Source organism: Coregonus lavaretus, assembly GCF_964263955.1.
Source record: "Coregonus lavaretus genome assembly, contig: SUPER_35_unloc_6, whole genome shotgun sequence".
NCBI lineage: Eukaryota > Metazoa > Chordata > Actinopteri > Salmoniformes > Salmonidae > Coregonus > Coregonus lavaretus.
This window is the reverse complement of record NW_028167176.1, coordinates 214369-232210: the sequence shown is the minus strand read 5'-3', so window position 1 is coordinate 232210 and position 17842 is coordinate 214369. Positions and strand designations below refer to the sequence as shown.

At 46.1% G+C, this 17842-nt stretch overlaps 1 protein-coding gene across 2 annotated transcripts; it reads left to right on the top strand.

Annotated features, from left to right (window-relative positions):
- Positions 1 to 7412: 7412 nt before the first annotated feature.
- LOC311110450 (uncharacterized protein) lies at positions 7413 to 16491 on the top strand. 2 transcript variants are annotated; one of them, XM_084188999.1, is made up of 14 exons: positions 7413 to 7743; positions 7926 to 8095; positions 8235 to 8298; positions 9370 to 9851; positions 10034 to 10170; positions 10284 to 10377; positions 10464 to 10641; positions 10890 to 11029; positions 11212 to 11348; positions 13927 to 14020; positions 14127 to 14459; positions 14560 to 14728; positions 14868 to 14992; positions 15851 to 16491. In XM_084188999.1, exons 1-14 carry the CDS (start codon positions 7548 to 7550, stop codon positions 16229 to 16231), a joined length of 2700 nt encoding a protein of 899 aa, XP_084045125.1. In that variant the 5' UTR covers positions 7413 to 7547; the 3' UTR covers positions 16232 to 16491. The 2 variants fall into 2 exon arrangements, with proteins under 2 accessions (XP_084045125.1, XP_084045124.1); XM_084188998.1 differs by having other exon boundaries at positions 7454 to 7743; positions 10287 to 10377.
- Positions 16492 to 17842: the final 1351 nt, after the last annotated feature.

Here is a 17842-nt window from a genome sequence, read left to right as displayed (position 1 = left end):
TTGAAGGGACAAATGATGCCACCGCTACAAAGATGTACAACCTGCTGCAGAAAGTATCATTGCCCCTTTTGCACGGCTTTCAAACCTAATAGAAAGTGCCATCTCCTGATGCATCTCGACACTCCTATTTCACGGGCTGTGTTTCACGACGGTAAATGCTACTTGCTTTGTGACATTTCAAAGAGTTCAGGCAATAGTTATTCAGAAATACATTTACATTAATACGGAACGTCCATTTTTGTAACCAAACCTATTTGTCTCTTTCCAGGTTACGTCATTATGACATGCACGTCGAACTGCAGGAAAGACGGACACAGACACCACCACTGTCCATATTGCAAGGAAACGCAACGTTCTAGACACCACCTCATTAGTCACCTGAGAACCTGCAGAAGAAGGAATCCCGGTGGTACTAACACTGGCGACGTAGATGCCGCTTCTCTCGAAGCTACCATTGCATTCGAAGGTATCACTGAGGATGACGCTACCGCTGCCCTTCAGATCGAGGCTACCGCTCCGGTCTTAACCTATAACTTGACCCGTAACCAGCGTATTGAAATTACCCCTCAAAGCCAAACGTCTCAAAGTCCAGCCTATAGGCCTCTGACGACTGTGTGTGATCACTGTGGTTTTGTGCTCCTGAGAAAGAACTTGAAGCAGCACATGCTGAGGAAACACCCGGAGATCGCCACTCCATGGGAGGGCGTAGATCCCGTGTCTGTGGCACAACAACACGGCGCCATGAAACACGCTGAAGGGACCAGACGGAGACTGACAGCCACCTGCACCGTATGTGGGCGTACGGTGACCATGAAGAACATGAGAGCACACATGAACAGAAAACACCCCGATTCCTGGTAGATGCCTGCTTTGCAAGCAGAGGCATCAAAGCCTGGTCCCAGATCTGTTTGTGCGTTTGCCTACTCTATTGTCGTTGTCAACAAAACAGTTTGGCAATGACATAGAGTACAATGAGTGGAATGTTAGCAAAACAGGTTCTGGATTTCAGGCTATAGGCATCATGCATCAACTACTTCATTGATGAGGCACTGATGGCTGAAGTGTTTTTATTTTTATAATTATTTTTGGTACGTTTTACCCCTTTTTCTCCCCAATTGGTAGTTACAGTCTTGTCCCATCGCTGCAACTCCCGTACGGACTCGGGAGAGGTGAAGGTCGAGAGTCATGCCACCCTGCCAAGCTGCACTACTTCTTGACACACTGCTCGCTTAACCCGGAAGCCAGCTGCACCAATGTGTCGGAGGAAACGCCATACAACTGGCGACCGAAGTCAGCGTGCATGCTCCCAGCCTACCACAAGGAGTCGCTAGAGCGCAATGGGACAAGGACATCCCAGCCGGCCAAACCCTCCCCTAACCCGGACGATGCTGGGCCAATTGTGCGCCGCCTCATCATTGGTCTCCCGGTCGTGGCCGGCTGCGACACAGCCTGGGATTGAACCCGGGTCTGTAGTGACGCCTCTAGCACTGCCACTCGGGAGGCCCCTGATGGCTGAATTTTTTTATATGTTCTGTTTATAACATCTTATAAATTCATGTTGTATATCTGTTTACCATACAAATGGAGAAAATTGAGTTTGGGAATCTGACCCCTCAGTTTCATTGGGTTATGGGTATGGCCTGGCTGCCAGTTCCAAGGCCTGAGTGCTAGTCTTGCAAACAAGCAAAAATGAAACAATTGGGCAGGAAAACTATGGAGACATTTTGTTTTGAACATTTCTTGCAGTCTCTATAACTTGTTAAAGTTGACTATTGTATAAAGTATGTTGAAAAGCTGGGGAATCTTGCTCCACTCACTCCCACAGAATAATGGTTGTTAAAACCCATTATAATTAAGTTCAAGTTATATAGCTTAGTATGTTATAGCTGTAGAAACGTACATAGCAGCTCATTAGATCAATAGTTACCGGAGTGTAACTCCAGTTCTATGAGTGGAGCGGAGCCCCATAGGGGAGCTCTGCTCCTATTGGTTTACCCCACTGCTTAGGCAGCGAACAGCCTGAGACAAAATTATGCACACACCTGCAGCCAATAGGAGTACAGGTGTCCCTATAAGAGGGGATGCCTCCCCTCAATCAGCCTCCTGAGATATTTTTCTTCAGCGAGACTAGAGAGGGTCGGCAGGGCCTTAAGTCCTATGGGGCTCCGCTCCACTCATAGAACTGGAGTTACACTCTGGTAACTATCGTTCTATATCGTGGAGCTCCGCCCCATAGGGGAGCTCTGCTCCTATTGGTTTAAGGCGGAGCGCAACGCTCCAAAATGTACTCCCTGCCGAGCCCAACACTTCCCATCGAAATGAAAAGGTCGGGCCTAGCAATAGCTGCGACCAAGTCCCGCAGTACTGTAACACACTGTGTCACAATATACTGCGTCCTCGGTTCAAATCCGCCCCACCTAGTCCAATGGCATCACCAATGTCTGGTGGGCAGATAACCAGAATATGAGTCACACTAATCTGAACAAGCAGATGGATGATGTCACAATTCCGTCAATATTTTATGACCGGTCAATAGTAATGTTACAAAAACTATTTCCCTCATCATTCCGCCCCAACCCAGTAATACTGGTGGGCAGATAAATAACATTCCCTCTACTGTACTGAACATGTCAGTCAGGAGTCATGTCATATATGTCTCCTAACAGGAGCGGACCTGAAAGAGACCTACCTGTTTTAGTCCTGCATTCCTTTCCCCTAGCTCAAGGCCTCCCATCAGCTACGCTGAGTACAGACCGAGCCAAAGAATTAGAAGACATATATATCCAAGAGATAGAAACGGATAAATGGAGACGGTGGCGACCACGACGCCGCTGCACAGATATCCTCTACCCCTGTTCCTCTGAAAAGGGCAGTAGAAGCCGCTACTCCACGAGTGGAGTGGGCTCTTATACCCTGAGGCAATTGCCACCCCGCTGCCTCATAAGCTGTCTCAATGCCTTCGCAAAGCCAATGAGACAAACGCTGTTTCGAAAGTGGTCTACCTAGTGCAGCCGCACCGTGCCACACAAACAGCTGAGGCGATGACCTAATCGCTGCTGTGCGCTCAACGTAACACGCCAAAGCGCGCACTGGGCACAGGCGATGGAGTCTTTCCTCTCTCCTCTCCCCATGGGGAGGAGCAGAAAAAGCCCACAGCTCCACGGTCTGTGATCTATATGAGCTCTTAATAACCTTCGGCATAAATGCCGGGTTAGGACGTAACACAGCTCTGCTCAAATCGCCATTAATGGCAAGGCAGTCGGGTCTCATCGAAAGAGCACACAAATCACTGACACGCTTTGGAGTAGTCAAAGCGAGCAACAGTGCCGTCTTCACAGACAGCATCTTGAGGGGAATTTGATTCAATGGTTCGAATGGCGACTCACAGAGCGCTTCGAGTACCAGAGCCAAATCCCACTGAGGAACCGTGGCTCTAGGCGTTAGCCTAAGCCGCCGTGTTCCTAAAAGGAAACGTTTCACCAGAGGGTGGCTGAAGACAGTGTCTCTGCCAAACCCCTCATGACAAGCCGAAATCGCCGCTGCAAAACCTTAATGGTGGCGGGCGAACGTTGCTTATCAAATAAACACTGTAGGAACGAGAGAACACTCTCAACCTGACAGCACACAGGGTCCACATTTTCTGTGACACACCACTGTGAAAAGACGTTCCATTTGCTGGCATACACCCTGGAAGTGGAACTGGCACGTGAACCCTGTATGGTCCTGATTACAGAATCAGATAACCCACGGCGCTCCAGCCTGTCCCTCTCAGGAGCCAAGCCTTCAGTGGTTGGCCAATTATGGGCAATTGCCCTATCGCACCTCCCGCCTGAGTCAACGCGTCCCGTTGATGTGGAATTGGCCAAGGTGGCGCAATCAACATCTGAATCATCTCCGCGAACCATGCCCCTGGGCGATCGGGCCCCTGGGCGATCGGGAGCCACCAATATGATTGACAGCCCTTCTGATCTCACCCTGGCTAACAGTGGGAGAATGCAGGACAGTGGTGGGAATACATACAGGAGAACTCTCGACCACGGTCGGTGCGCAAACGCGTCCCTCCCCAGTGGCGGTTCGTCGTGATCCCTTAGAGAGAACCATAGAGGACAATGCGCGTTCACACGTGACGCGAGTAGATCCACCTCGGCTCTCCCGAACTGTTCCCAAATTTGGAGAACAATGTCCGGATGCAGACACCACTCGTCGTCTCGAGGACCCCCTCGAGACATGAGGTCTGCTCCCACGTTCAAGTAGCCTGGAATGTGTGCTGCTCTCAACGAGCGAAGGTGCTCGTGAGCCCACAGCCACAATTCCTCCGCCGACCGGTGGAGTGCAGGAGACCTGACTCCTCCCTGGCGATTTATGTGGGCTACTGTGGTCCGGTTGTCTGACCAGACCAACACATCGCGACCCCGAAGGGTAGACGCGAAGTGGGTCAGAACCAGTCGAACCGTTTCCAACTCCAAGAGGTTGATGTGGCGACTCGAAAGAGGCCACACACCTCCTATCGCTTGGGTCTGACATGTCCCTCCCCATCCAGTCAGAGAGGCATCTGTAAACACTGGAATGTAGGAGGACACTTTGCCTGTTGGGACGCCGTGCGTGAGAACGCACGGGTCTCTCCAATAGTTCAGATCTGCACTGAGCGAGAGAGGAACCACCACCAACCGACGACGTTGACGCACTGGGTCTAGTCTTAGTTGGGCAAACCATCGCTGCATCCTGCGCATGCGCAGGAGTCCCAGCGGGACCACGAAATGGGCTGACGACATGAGACCCAAGAGTGACATGACTGACAGCGCCGTTACCATGTGATTCGGACAAAACCTTCTCAGGGCTAGCAACAGGGCTACCCTTCGAGGGTCCGAAATTCGAGCCCTCATCATTACATTACAGGAACTCGTAACCTTTAGTATTCCGTCCCTCCGTGAACGCAGCATGGGTCTGAACTGCACTGACTGAGGCGTTAGCCTGAGACAGAGCGCCGTCCCCGAATAGCGGTCGCGTCATCATGCCATTATCTGGTTGAGACTGCAGCCTGCTATGTGAGACACTCACTACAGCACTCCTAGGAGTCTGTAAAGTGAGGTCTTTATAAGGTAACACAAGGCGGCGCCTTGATACCTTTTTAACACCCGCCTCATGTGTGCGCTCAGCTACGCACCTTTGGTGGGCTGAGCTGCACTCAGAGTGGTGAGAGAGTGAGGAAGGTCGAATGCTCTCAGATGTATTATGGAAAAGGGTCTCTTTTTTGACAAAGTCAGGTGGAGCCAACTCTTTATTGCACACATCAACAAAAACATTATCCTCCGTACCCTCAACAGAAGGGTGGGGGGGAATAGCGGGCGCAGTCGAACTCGTCGCTGTGCCATCCTCCATTCTCTCCCCCACGTCCTGTCACGTGCGCCGTCTCTTCTGGTTGCCATTAGGCTGCCAGGTCGACGCTCTAATGACTTCCCTCGCCGGCGGCATCGTCGGGGCCTCAGGTGCTGTAAGGGGGGGGGGGGGGAGGACCCTCTCTCTCCTGCTGCTCGAAGCCGCCGTCTGGCGCCGGGCACGACGCCTCGCAGTAGAGCCTACTCTACTAGAGGCGGTGGAGGTGGACTGTTTTGTAGTCGCGTGGCCTGCTCTCCCTGCCAGTGGCAGGTGTCTGGCCAGCTGCTTCCTCTCCTCGTCGAGCTTCGTGAAGCGCTCCGTCGCCTCTTTGACGGCGACTCCGAAGAGTCCGTCGTCAGAGAAGGGGGCGTTCAGAAGCGGCGCTCTGTCTGCTTCTTTCATGGTTGTCAGTGACAGCCATAGGTGTCGCTCCGCGACCACCGAAGTGGCCATGGACCTCCTCGCGCAGACAGCTGACGCCTGTGTCAGGTGAAGAATAGCTTCAGAAATCCTGGACGCCTCTTCCACCTCCTCCCTGCCGAGCTCAGTCTTACCTGTGGTTAGACGGGACAGAGAGGCCGCTAGGAGGGCAATGTTATTCGCTGCTGCTACTGCTTGGGCCCCCAACGTAAAATACTTTTCCACCAGCTGTGCTGTGAAACGGTCTTTCTGCGTCGGCAGAGTGGCCTTCTTGGAAGAGGGCCAGGGACTCAAACCCGGCACGAGATACGCAGCCAGGGCGCTCTCTAGCCTGGGGATTCCCTTAGTGAAGCCCTGTTTCCTTCCCTCCACTCTGGTAAACGGGAGGTACGCCTTGGCCGGCAAACGCGCCGCCAGAGGCGCCTCCCATGAGCCCTCGACGTATTGTGCAAGCGAGGGCATTGCTGGAGCCAAAGGCTCCGCCGCCCTCCTTGGCCGAAAATAGGGGCCGCCCTCCATCATGTCCACATCCGGTCCGGAGGGAATGGGGGGCAGCGCCATCTCTAAACGTCTAGCAGCCCTCTCAATGAGCCCAGGAAAGTCTGAGCGCAGAGAGGCTGCAGCGAAGGACAGGGCTACTGATCTCTCAGAGCCTGTGTCGTTTCCAAAGGAAAGGGGGTCTTGAAGTTTTGGGTCAGAGGGACGGATTGTTCCATTGGAATATCCATCTCATCCCCATAATCCCTGTCTTCTCCAGAGTCGGCGCCTTCGGATGATGCCTCAGAAGCTGAGGCTAACACTGATAGCACGTCCTCTAAAGGGATATCCTCCCTAAAGAACGCCCAGCGCTGCTTCCTCTCCTTCAATGGAAGGAGGGCGAGGCTGGCGCAAATAGGGGGATCGCTGATGCCGTCCTTGATGTGCTGTGAACCCAAACACACGAAACATAAGTCGTGGGAGTCCGCAGCCGCCATGGAGGCGCAGCGGCATTGAGCTCTGAAAAGAGCTTTTGGGGGTGGAAAACTTCCCGGTGTGCTCATTATCGGATGACGTCGAGAACTGGAAATCGATGGCGCTATCTTCGTCCTGAGTCTTCGTCTCTTCTTGGCTTCTTCAGTCTAGTCCAGTCGCTGAAGATAATGGGAGGCTGATTGAGGGGAAGCGTCACCTCGTATAGGGACACCTGTACTCCTATTGGTTGCAGGTGTGTGTATAATTTTGTCTCAGGCTGTTCGCTGCCTAGGCAGCGGGGTAAACCAATAGGAGCAGTGCTCCCCTATGGGGTGGAGCTCCACGATATAGAACAAGAGGATGAGAATGTTTCTCACTTTGCATTGAGGTGGGCTGGCTAAGGTGTGCTGTTTGAAAAAAAAATATTAGAGACTTGGGAAAGTTTGTTCAGTCAGTTTGTCTTGTTGATTTTGTTTGGTGGAAGAAGAAAAAAACGCTACTAATGCTGTTGTGAAATTTCGTATTAATATTTGTGGGTATCAAATAAATTCTCAACAAAAGATGAATGAAGCTGCTAGAATCAAGGGCGTATATAAGCGTGTATTTACGGTATTTCACGGCCCGCCCAATCTCGTCAGCTGTTCGGAACTAATCAGAAGATAACTTCCGGAGGAGGTGAAGAGGTGTGAAAAGGTGAAGCCACCATCTGATAACAAAGAAGATGTTCCTTGATGTAGCCTTCTCTCCTCACATCACAGTAGGATCAAATTAGATCGTTTGTTGCAGTCTACTTGGTAACCATGTCTCACGAACTCACTTTTCGTTGTCGTGTTACCTCCATTATGGAAGCTTTGACAGCAACAGTCGTGCAAGAAATCTGTCAATTTATGGGAGAAAGCTATGCTGCTCTTCGAGTGGAAATGTTGCATGAACAAAATAAAAAAGAGACAAGGATGGAGAAGCCAACGAATTGCCTTGAGAACGTTTCTAAACCTGGTGAGATGTTGACATTTAGCTATTTAGTGTACAACACACATTTTAGCGTCTGGTTTACATCCATGGTTTAACACGCAATAACACCAGAGTGTTATACCACCACTATAACGGTGTCGGTAAAAAAATTAATGCTGTACAGTATAAAATCATTAATGCGTCTATTTTCATTATTTGTATGTTAGTTAGTCCACGAAGTTTGGGAAACTTTCCAGTCGTGGGGCAAATCCTCAATAAACAAGAGGCCAACTATCATTGGCTAGAAGACGGTGCTGTTTTTGAAGGTCTAGCATCACCGGTGCCAGAGGCGGAGAGACGAGAGCCATCACAGCCCTCTGGTCAGATTACAGACACGGTAAATTCAGGATAGGTTTGGCCACCTACTTTGTAAGGGAGGACAACCACAGAATATGTTTGTGTTGTTGATGCAGCCCCAACATAACGGGCTGTAGTTTAGGACAATGTTAATCAATAATGACATTGTCTTTTGGAAGGTACCATGGCCAGTATGGCTCATCAAACAGGAGGATATGGCTGATGATGATCAGGAAAAGGAAGGTCAGTTGAAGCAACTATTTTCAATCACGATTTAAAGGCTTATTTCCCTTGTAGTAGATTGTGTATTTTTCATAATTCTATAAATTTATTTATTTTTGTAATAATAATGTACTTTTCAAATGTTTGTTTATTCCAAAAACAACATATAAATCCAAACAACAACTTAGACACAAACAATGACTACATCTCATCTACCCAGACCTGCATGCTCACACCCCCATCCCTACTGCCTGCATTATTGTTTGCCACTTGGCCTTAAATTGTACCAATTTGTTTTTCTCGGTCGCCCATGATATTTCACTATTTGTCAATGCTGTCGGATTGATTGACCTCTATGTTTTAAGTATAAGTTTTTTCAAGATGAGTGATGAGAAGAGAATTGTCTAGCCCATTGGCTATCTCACTACACCCCCATATGACATGTCTTGAAATATGCAGACAGACCGATTTAAAAGTAAGTTTACATTGTCTGTAGCTCAGCTGGTAGAGCACGGCGCTTGTAACGCCAAGGTAGTGGGTTCGATCCCCGGGACCACCCATACACAAAAATGTATGCACGCATGACTGTAAGTCGCTTTGGATAAAAGCGTCTGCTAAATGGCATATTATTTATTGTAATACTTCTGAAAGCCAACTTTCTAGCTCCGCCCACAACTTCCGGACATTATAGCATTTCCAGAAAGCATGGATTATTGAGTCATTATTCGTTTTACACTTAAGACATGACTCTGCTGTTGTGCTGTAGAATTTGTGAATTTTGTCAATTGTGTAGTAAATTCTATACATTAGTTTATACTGGATTAAGCGTACATTTTCGTTAACTGTAATTTTCCATCTTGTACCAACACCAGTTATTTTTTAAATCTTGGTTCCAATAGTTTGTATTTTTTTCTAAGAGGTTGTCAGTTGGATATGCTCTCTGCATTCTATCAAACATGAAGACAAGACGCAAATTAATGTGGTATTTTTTTAGATTTTGCACTTGTTAAGACCATGACAAAGTAAACTATCCCTTTAATGGCTCACTGTAAAGCCAACTCTGACATTCATTGTTGGTGACTTCCTTTCCAGATTACGGCGAGTTGATTCCAGAGACTCACAAGGCCAACCAGAATATCACAGGAGAAAGTGATGAGGAAGAGAGAAGTCAAGCCTCTGGGGGATCCAAAGAACTTGGACTCAAGGACTTCAAGAGAGAAGTTCAAGAGAGTCCGTTGCTGGTGTCAACTGAGGATGCTGCAGCACCCATAAAGATGAAGTATAAAACGAGCATGTTCGAACACACTGGGAAGCCACGCTTTCGCTGCGATATCTGTGGTGAGAAATTCCAGCGTCAGAGCGGCTTGACAAGGCACCAACGGCACAAACACAACACAGTGGAAACCTACAGTTGCTATGTGTGTGGGAAAGGGTTCACCTACATCAAATCCCTCAACACGCATGAGCTCACGCACTCCGACGTCTCTATCAGTTCTACTGTAACTCTTGATGAAGCCAAGGCAAGGAAAAGACATCTGACTGATGAACCCACAGACAGAAATGCAGCGAGAGATGTGAGTCGTGTAAAATGTTGCTGTTAGCTCCACTACTAGTGTGTTAGTGATAACTCTTTAAAACACATTTAGCTGTTTCTACTCCACCTATTTACATAGCCTTGTCTTCTTGCCCATTACCAGTACCTTGAAGATGCATGACTGATCACACGGCTTCTATTGTTTTTATGTGGTTTTTCTAGATGATCAGTGCCATCCTTCACTCAAAGCCAGGTGGAGAAAAGGTATTCCAGGAGTATTTGAAAACCAAAGGTCTTACGGATAGCACACGGAGACTGATGGTGAACATTATTGTGGCCGATATGATGGAAAATCATGGGTACGTGAATAATTCAATGTGTTAGAACTGTATGCTGACAAAAGCTGTATTACATTTAACAGTGCATGATTTTACTAGAATTGTAGTTACTTTTTATTTAATCTTCCTCAAAGTAGGATCCCCCCATCAAGAGTCCGCACCAACTACGCCCTGGGGATTGTGACTTTATTCCCCTACTTGAATGATCCAGATTCAGAGCATGGCTATGTAAGTATGAACGTAGGACTGAATTCCCTCTCAGGGGATACCAGACCTAGAGTTCCATTTTGAACTGTTTTCTTTTTGATTGATAGGAACAATATTACGATGCAGCTAGTGGGTCTGGTTACCTGACTTGGAGAATAAAGACAGTGGGACGCAACAAATCATGTAAGATCAAGAAGAGAACCAAGTCCACCTATCAAAATGGTCCCAAGGCTCAACAAAGTTCCCCTTCAGCTGTTGAGCAACTGTCAGGTGATGAATGCAGAGGTACAGCGAAGTTCCCTTCAGCACTGTATTATCCCAATTCTTTGCTAAAGGGATAGTCCATCAAAAATATCCAAATCTTATTTTCACTCATCTATTATCAGTTGATGGGAGACATTTGGTAAATCATTGTCAGATTGTTTTTGTAATGTCCATCAGATTCTAGTTAGAGCATTTTAGCAATACTAGTGGTAATGGTAGGATTTTTTTGCTGAATTTTCCCTGAAAGTTGCATCTTTGTAATCTTTCAGATGAACAAGTGTCCATGTCTGAGGTGTCTATCTGCTCAGTTGGGTCTGATTCGTCTGGATCAACTGTCATTCTGGAAAAAACCAAGGCAAGAAAAAGACGTCTGACTGATGAACCCACAGACAGAAATGCAGCGAGAGATGTGAGTCGTGTAAAATGTTGCTGTTAGCTCCACTACTAGTGTGTTAGTGATAACTCTTTAAAACACATTTAGCTGTTTCTACTCCACCTATTTACATAGCCTTGTCTTCTTGCCCATTACCAGTACCTTGAAGATGCATGACTGATCACACGGCTTCTATTGTTTTTATGTGGTTTTTCTAGATGATCAGTGCCATCCTTCACTCAAAGCCAGGTGGAGAAAAGGTATTCCAGGAGTATTTGAAAACCAAAGGTCTTACGGATAGCACACGGAGACTGATGGTGAACATTATTGTGGCCGATATGATGGAAAATCATGGGTACGTGAATAATTCAATGTGTTGGAACTGTGTGATGACAAAAGCTGTATTACATTTTAACAGTGCATGATTTTAGTCAAAATATATACACTACCAGTCAAATGTTTTAGAACACCTACTCATTCAAGGGTTTTTCTTCATTTTTCTACATTGTAGAATAATAGTGAAGACATCAAAACTATGAAATAACACATGGAATCATGTAGTAACTAAAAAAAGTGTTAAATAAATCAAAATATATTTTATATTTGAGATTCTTCAAATAGCCACCCTTTGCCTTGATGACAGCTTTGCACACTCTTGGCATTCTATCAACCAGCTTCACCTGGAATGCTTTTCCAACAGTCTTGAAGGAGTTCCCACATATGCTTAGCACTTGTTGGCTGCTTTTCCTTCACTCTGCGGTCCGACTCATCCCAAACCATCTCAATTTGGTTGAGGTCGGGGGATTGTGGAGGCCAGGTCATCTGATGCAGCACTCCATCACTCTCCTTGGTAAAATAGCCCTTACACAGCCTGGAGGTGTGTTGGGTCATTGTCCTGTTGAAAAACAAATGATAGTCCCACTAAGCCCAAACCAGATGTGATGCCGTATTGCTGCAGAATGCTGTGGTAGCCATACTGGTTAAATGTGCCTTGAATTCTAAATGAATAACAGACGGTGTCACCAGCAAAGCATTCCCACATCATAACACCTCCTCCTCCATGCTTTACGGTGGGAAATACACATGCGGAGATCATCCGTTCACCCACACTGCATCTCACAAAGACACAGCGGTTGGAATAAAAATCTCAAATTTGGACTCCAGACCAAAGGACAAATTTCCACTGGTCTAATGTCCATTGCGCGTGTTTCTTGGCCCAAGCAAGTCTCTTCTTCTTATTGGTGTCCTTTAGTAGTGGTTTCTTTGCAGCAATTCGACCATGAAGGCCTGATTCACACAGTCTCCTCTGAACAGTTGATGTTGAGATGTGTCTGTTAATTGAATTCTGAAGCATTTATTTGGGCTGCAATTTCTGAGGCTGGTAACTACTGAACTTATCCTCTGCAGCAGAGGTAACTCTGGGTCTTCCATTCCTGTGGCGGTCCTCATGAGAGCAAGTTTCATCATAGCGCTTGATGGTTTTTGCGACTCCACTTGAAGAAACTTTAAAAGTTATTGAAATGTTCCGTATTGACTGACCTTCATGTCTTAAAGTAATGATGGACTGTCGTTTTTCTTTGCTTATTTGAGCTGTTCTTGCCATAATATGGACTAGGTCTTTCACCAAATAGGGCTATCTTCTGTATACCCCCCTACCTTGTCATAACACAACTGATTGTCTCAAATGCATTAAGAAGGAAAAAAATTCCACAAATTAACTTTTAAGAAGGCACTCCTGTTAATTGAAATGCATTCCAGGTGACTACCTCATGAAGCTGGTTGAGAGAATGCCAAGAGTGTGCAAAGCTGTCATCAAGGCAAAGGGTGACTATTTGAAGAATCTCAAATCTCAACTATATTTTGATTTGTTTAACACTTTATTGGTTACTACATGATTCATTATGTGTTATTTCATAGTTTTGATGTCTTCACTATTATTCTACAATGTAGAAAATAGTACAAATAAAGAGAAATCCTTGAATGAGTAGGTGTTCTAAAACTTTTGACCAGTAGTGTGTGTGTGTGTGTGTGTGTGTATATATATATTGGGGAGAAAATGGGGTAAAAGTGTGTATGTGATTATATATATATATATATATATATATATATATATATATATATATATATATATATATATATATATATATATATATATATATATATATATATATATATATACACACACACTTTTACCCCCTTTTCTCCCCAATTTCGTGATCCAATTGGTAGTTAGTCTTGTCCCATCGCTGCTACTCCCCTACGGACTCGGGAGAGGCAAAGGTCGAGAGCCATGCGTCCTCCGAAACCTGACCCTGCCAAGCCGCACTGCTTCTTTTAACACTGCTCACTTAACCCAGAAGCCAGCCGCACCAATGTGTCGGAGGAAACACCATCCAGCTGGCGACCGAAGTCAGCTTGTAGGCGCCCGTCCCGCCACAAGGAGTCGCTAGAGCGCGATGGGATAAGGAAATCCCGGCCGGCCAAACCCTCCCCTAACCCGGACTACGCTGGGCCAATTGTGCGCCGCCTCATGGGTCTCCCGGTCATGGCCGGCTGTTGACACAGCCTGGGATCGAACCCGGGTCTGTAGCGATGCAGTGCCTTAGACCACTGTGCCACTTGGGAGGCCCGATTTCAGTCAAATTTAGAGTACCTGTCTGTTCATACTGGGGGGTTTCCCCAGCACATTCCGTCAGCTTTAGACCAAACCATGTGGCAGGGCTGGCTGCAGTTTTGCTGAGAAATGTATCAGTGATGGCTTTTACCATAATTGTTTTAATTAAATGAAATTCAAATAACTTTTATTTCCTGAGGGAACTTCATATGTACTGATGGGGGATTCATACGAGACACATTACAACATAAAACACTATATATATTTTTTATTAAGTTAATGTTTTTATAGTATTTTTATTTATTTATCTTCCTCAAAGGAGGATCCCCCCATCAAGAGTCCGCACCAACTACGCCCTGGGGATTGTGACTTTATTCCCCTCGTTGAATGATCCAGATTCAGAGCATGGCTATGTAAGTATGAACGTAGGACTGAATTCCCTCTCAGGGGATACCATGCCTAGAGTTCCAGGATATTAAATGGTGTTGATCATTTTTAACTGTTCTTTTTGATTGACAGGAAAAATATTACGATGCAGCTAGTGGGTCTGGTTACCTGACCTGGAGAATAAAGACAGTGGGACGCAACACATCATGTAAGATGAAGAAGAGAACCAAGCCCACCTATCAAAATGGTCCCAAGGCTCAGCGAAGTTGCCCTTCAGCTGTTGAGCAACTGTCGGGGGATGAATGCAGAGAGGCGATATCTGCGCTTCAGCATACAACTAATGAGTCACTGGTTAAAGAGAAGATGATGGCGACGTACCAATACAGACAGGAGATGGTTCATGATCCGGAGAAGTCCTCAACTGTCCTAGATGTCTTCCCAAGATTCCTTGACACTACAGGCTTGGTAAGACTGGATGAATAGAATTCATAATGTTTTGGTGATTTTAAAAGAAAGTGGAAAGATAATCAATCTTGTGAGAAAACAAATATTGAATGTATTTCAGATCGACCAAGATTTCACCATGCTTTTCGGAGAGGTGGTGTCTGGGACATTTTTGGCGAAGTGGCCAACTTTCTTCAAACCCAGGGTCATCGCAGACTGTAAAACCCTTCCCTCCAGCGAACCTGTGGAAGACCTCCTCTCATCTGCACAGCAGGAATCCAATGATTATGGTATTAGTGCAGAACTCAAATATATTGTCTTTGGTATTACCAATTACTTTTCTAACTTGACCATACAATGTCTGAGTGAAACTGGCATGTGAACTTCTACTGAGCATTTCTTGTTCTTGTTTTCTATTGAAACAATTAGGATGGGAGAGTGACTTGGCAGCCATTTTGTTGCTTCTGCATCTCCTACCCCCGACCTCAAAGGGCCCGAAGACCGCAAAGATCCGTACCTCTCAAGCTGCTGACCATTTGGTTAGATTTATGAAGGTTTGTTGTATGTTCTGTGATCATTGTGCCCTTCTCCTTCCCTTAGTACAGTACTTGTTAACAATATACACAGCTCCTGTTAGCCCCTCCCCTGCCGCTTTCTTTAGGACAGTTTTACATATGGTCTCAGAGGTGTAGGCAAATTCAATTACGTTCCATGTAAATTGGATAACCATCCATTTTATGAAACTCTTGAGTGCATATTTGAGTGGAAAATATAGTTAAGCTAAACCTTCATCGCTAGGTTGCTTAGATTAAGATGAAGATCACTTTATCGGTCAATTGCACACAAGGTCCAACCGGAATTTGACTTCCGCTTTTAACCCAACCCCGCCGAAAGACACATGCATATAGAGGTTTTGGAGAGGTGCGGGGTGCTGCCACACTGGGTGCCTGGGGAGCTGCTGTTGTGGGAAGTTAAGTGCCTTGCTCATGGGCACAACGGAAGGCAATGGCATCTAGAATTTGATACCAGTAGCCCTCTGGTTGCCAGCTTACTACCCGACAGATTTTTCCCATCGGACCCAGGATTGGAACTGGCAACCCTCCGCTTGCTTGCTCACCTCTAACCGCTAGGTCAGTGTTTCCCAACTCCAGGACCCCCAACAGCACACACTTTTTTTTTTTTTGCATCCCTGACAAACTCACTTGATTCAGCTTAACGAGGGCTTGATGATTAGTTGACACGTTTCAGGTGTGCTTGTCCAGGGCTACAATAAAATGTGTACTGTTGGGGGTACTGGAGGACTGGAGTTGGGAAACACTGCACTAGGCTACCTGCCTAGTGGTCATGTGGTCTGCCTTCAGGATTGTGGAACACGTTATTTACTGTTGTGTCTTGTGTTCTCTCTTCCTCAGGTGGGGACCAGTATAGCGACCTTCCTTGAGACAGTTGGCTGTGAGCAGCAGCCCTTCCTCCTCTGTGTCGGTGAAAGGAAGAACATCCTCCAGAGGTTTTACATCGTCGTTGACCAGAAGGCCATCCCATGCAAGGCCCAAACATCAGTGGCAGCTTTTGATGAGCTCTTTAAGGCACACTATGTCTTCAGTGTGTCCTACCATGAAGCTTTGTGCAACTTCTACACATTCATCCAGACCACCGTGTACGGTATCGACGTGGGGAAGGCAAAGGAGTCGTCAAGAGTCAAGGAGATTAGAGTAAGGCTGCTTAACAAAGACCAGGGGTGTAGTGCTGCCGGAGCGCAAGGGAGCGGCACTCCCACACTTCTTTCAATTTGACAATATAAGAAGCTGGTAAAAATATTTCAGGAAAATGATTTCTAAAGCTGAATCAATGTCCAGCAAGATCACATAATGATGAATTTGTATTTTACATAACAGAACTGCAGTAGGCATATAATATTGTTACTGTTACACCAAAAAAACAAAATTTCTAGTGAGATTTCAGGATGTTTAGCTGAAGCTGAATAGTCCCATTGTTCTAATGCGGCCAGATTTCAAACAGCTTGTGCCACTAGGCAGGATATGTGCTTTGATTGAAACAAAATACAAGAAAGGCTATTAGCTTAACACCATCTGCTCTAATTCACTCACAAAACAGTAATGGCCTATTTTTAAATTAGATATCCCTAACTTGGTGTTTGAGGGTGTTACAAATACAGCTCTGGAAAAAATTAAGAGACCACTGCACATTTTTCTTAAATCAGCATCTCTACATGTATGGCAGCCATTCCATTCCAGTGTCTGTTGAATTCCAACACAGGCACACCTCATTCTACTGAATTAGGCACTGATTAGGTGATCACCTGAACCAAATCTTATTTAACGAGGAAAAGTATAAAAACCACTGCTGCGGTCATCACTATCCTCTTGCAATAGGACCAGCTGGATGGCAAAAACAGTGCTAATAGGACCTCAAAAGTAATATTAAATCAGAAAATTACTATTGACCATGCCAAAAGAGTTGAAAAGGAAAGTTTTGAGTGTGGAAAAGAAGGGTTCAATTCTGGCTTTACTGGCAGAGGGATACAGTGAGCATCAGGTTGCTTCCATCCTTAAAATGTCAAAGACGGCGGTTCATAAGAACAAGGTCAAGCAGCAGACATTGGGGACAACAAAGCTACAGACCGGCAGAGGGCGAAAACGACTCTCTACTGACCGGGATGACCGCCAACTAATTTGAATGTCACTCAACAACCGTAGGATGACATCAAGTGACCTACAAAAATAATGGCAAACGGCAGCTGGGGTGAAGTGAACGGCGAGGACTGTTCGAAACAGGCTCCTAGGGGCAGGGCTGAAGTTGTGCAAAGCTAGAAAAAAGCCCTTCATCAATTGTCCTGGAAGAAAATGTGCTTCCTTTTGCTCTGACATTGTTCCCCAACTCTGAGGATTGGTTTTTCCAGCAGGACAATGCGCCATGCCACACAGCCAGGTCAATCAAGGTGTGGATGGAGGACCACCAGATCAAGACCCTGTCATGGCCAGCCCAATCTACAGACCTGAACCCCATTGAAAACTTCTGGAATGTGATCAAGAGGAAGATGGATGGTCACAAGCCATCAAACAAAGCCGAGCTGCTTGATTTTTTGCACCAGGAGTGGCATAAAGTCACCCAACATCAATGTGAAAGACTGGTGGAGAGCATGCCAAGATGCATGAAAGCTGTGATTGAAAATCAGGGTTATTCCACCAAATATTGATTTCTGAACTCTTCCTAAGTTAAAACATTACTATTGTGTTGTTAAAAAATTAACATGAATTTATTTTCTTTGCATTATTCGAGGTCTGACAACACTGCATATTTTTTGTTATTTTGACCAGTTGTCATTTTCTGGAAATACAGTGAGAGAAAAAAGTATTTGATCCCCTGCTGATTTTGTACGTTTT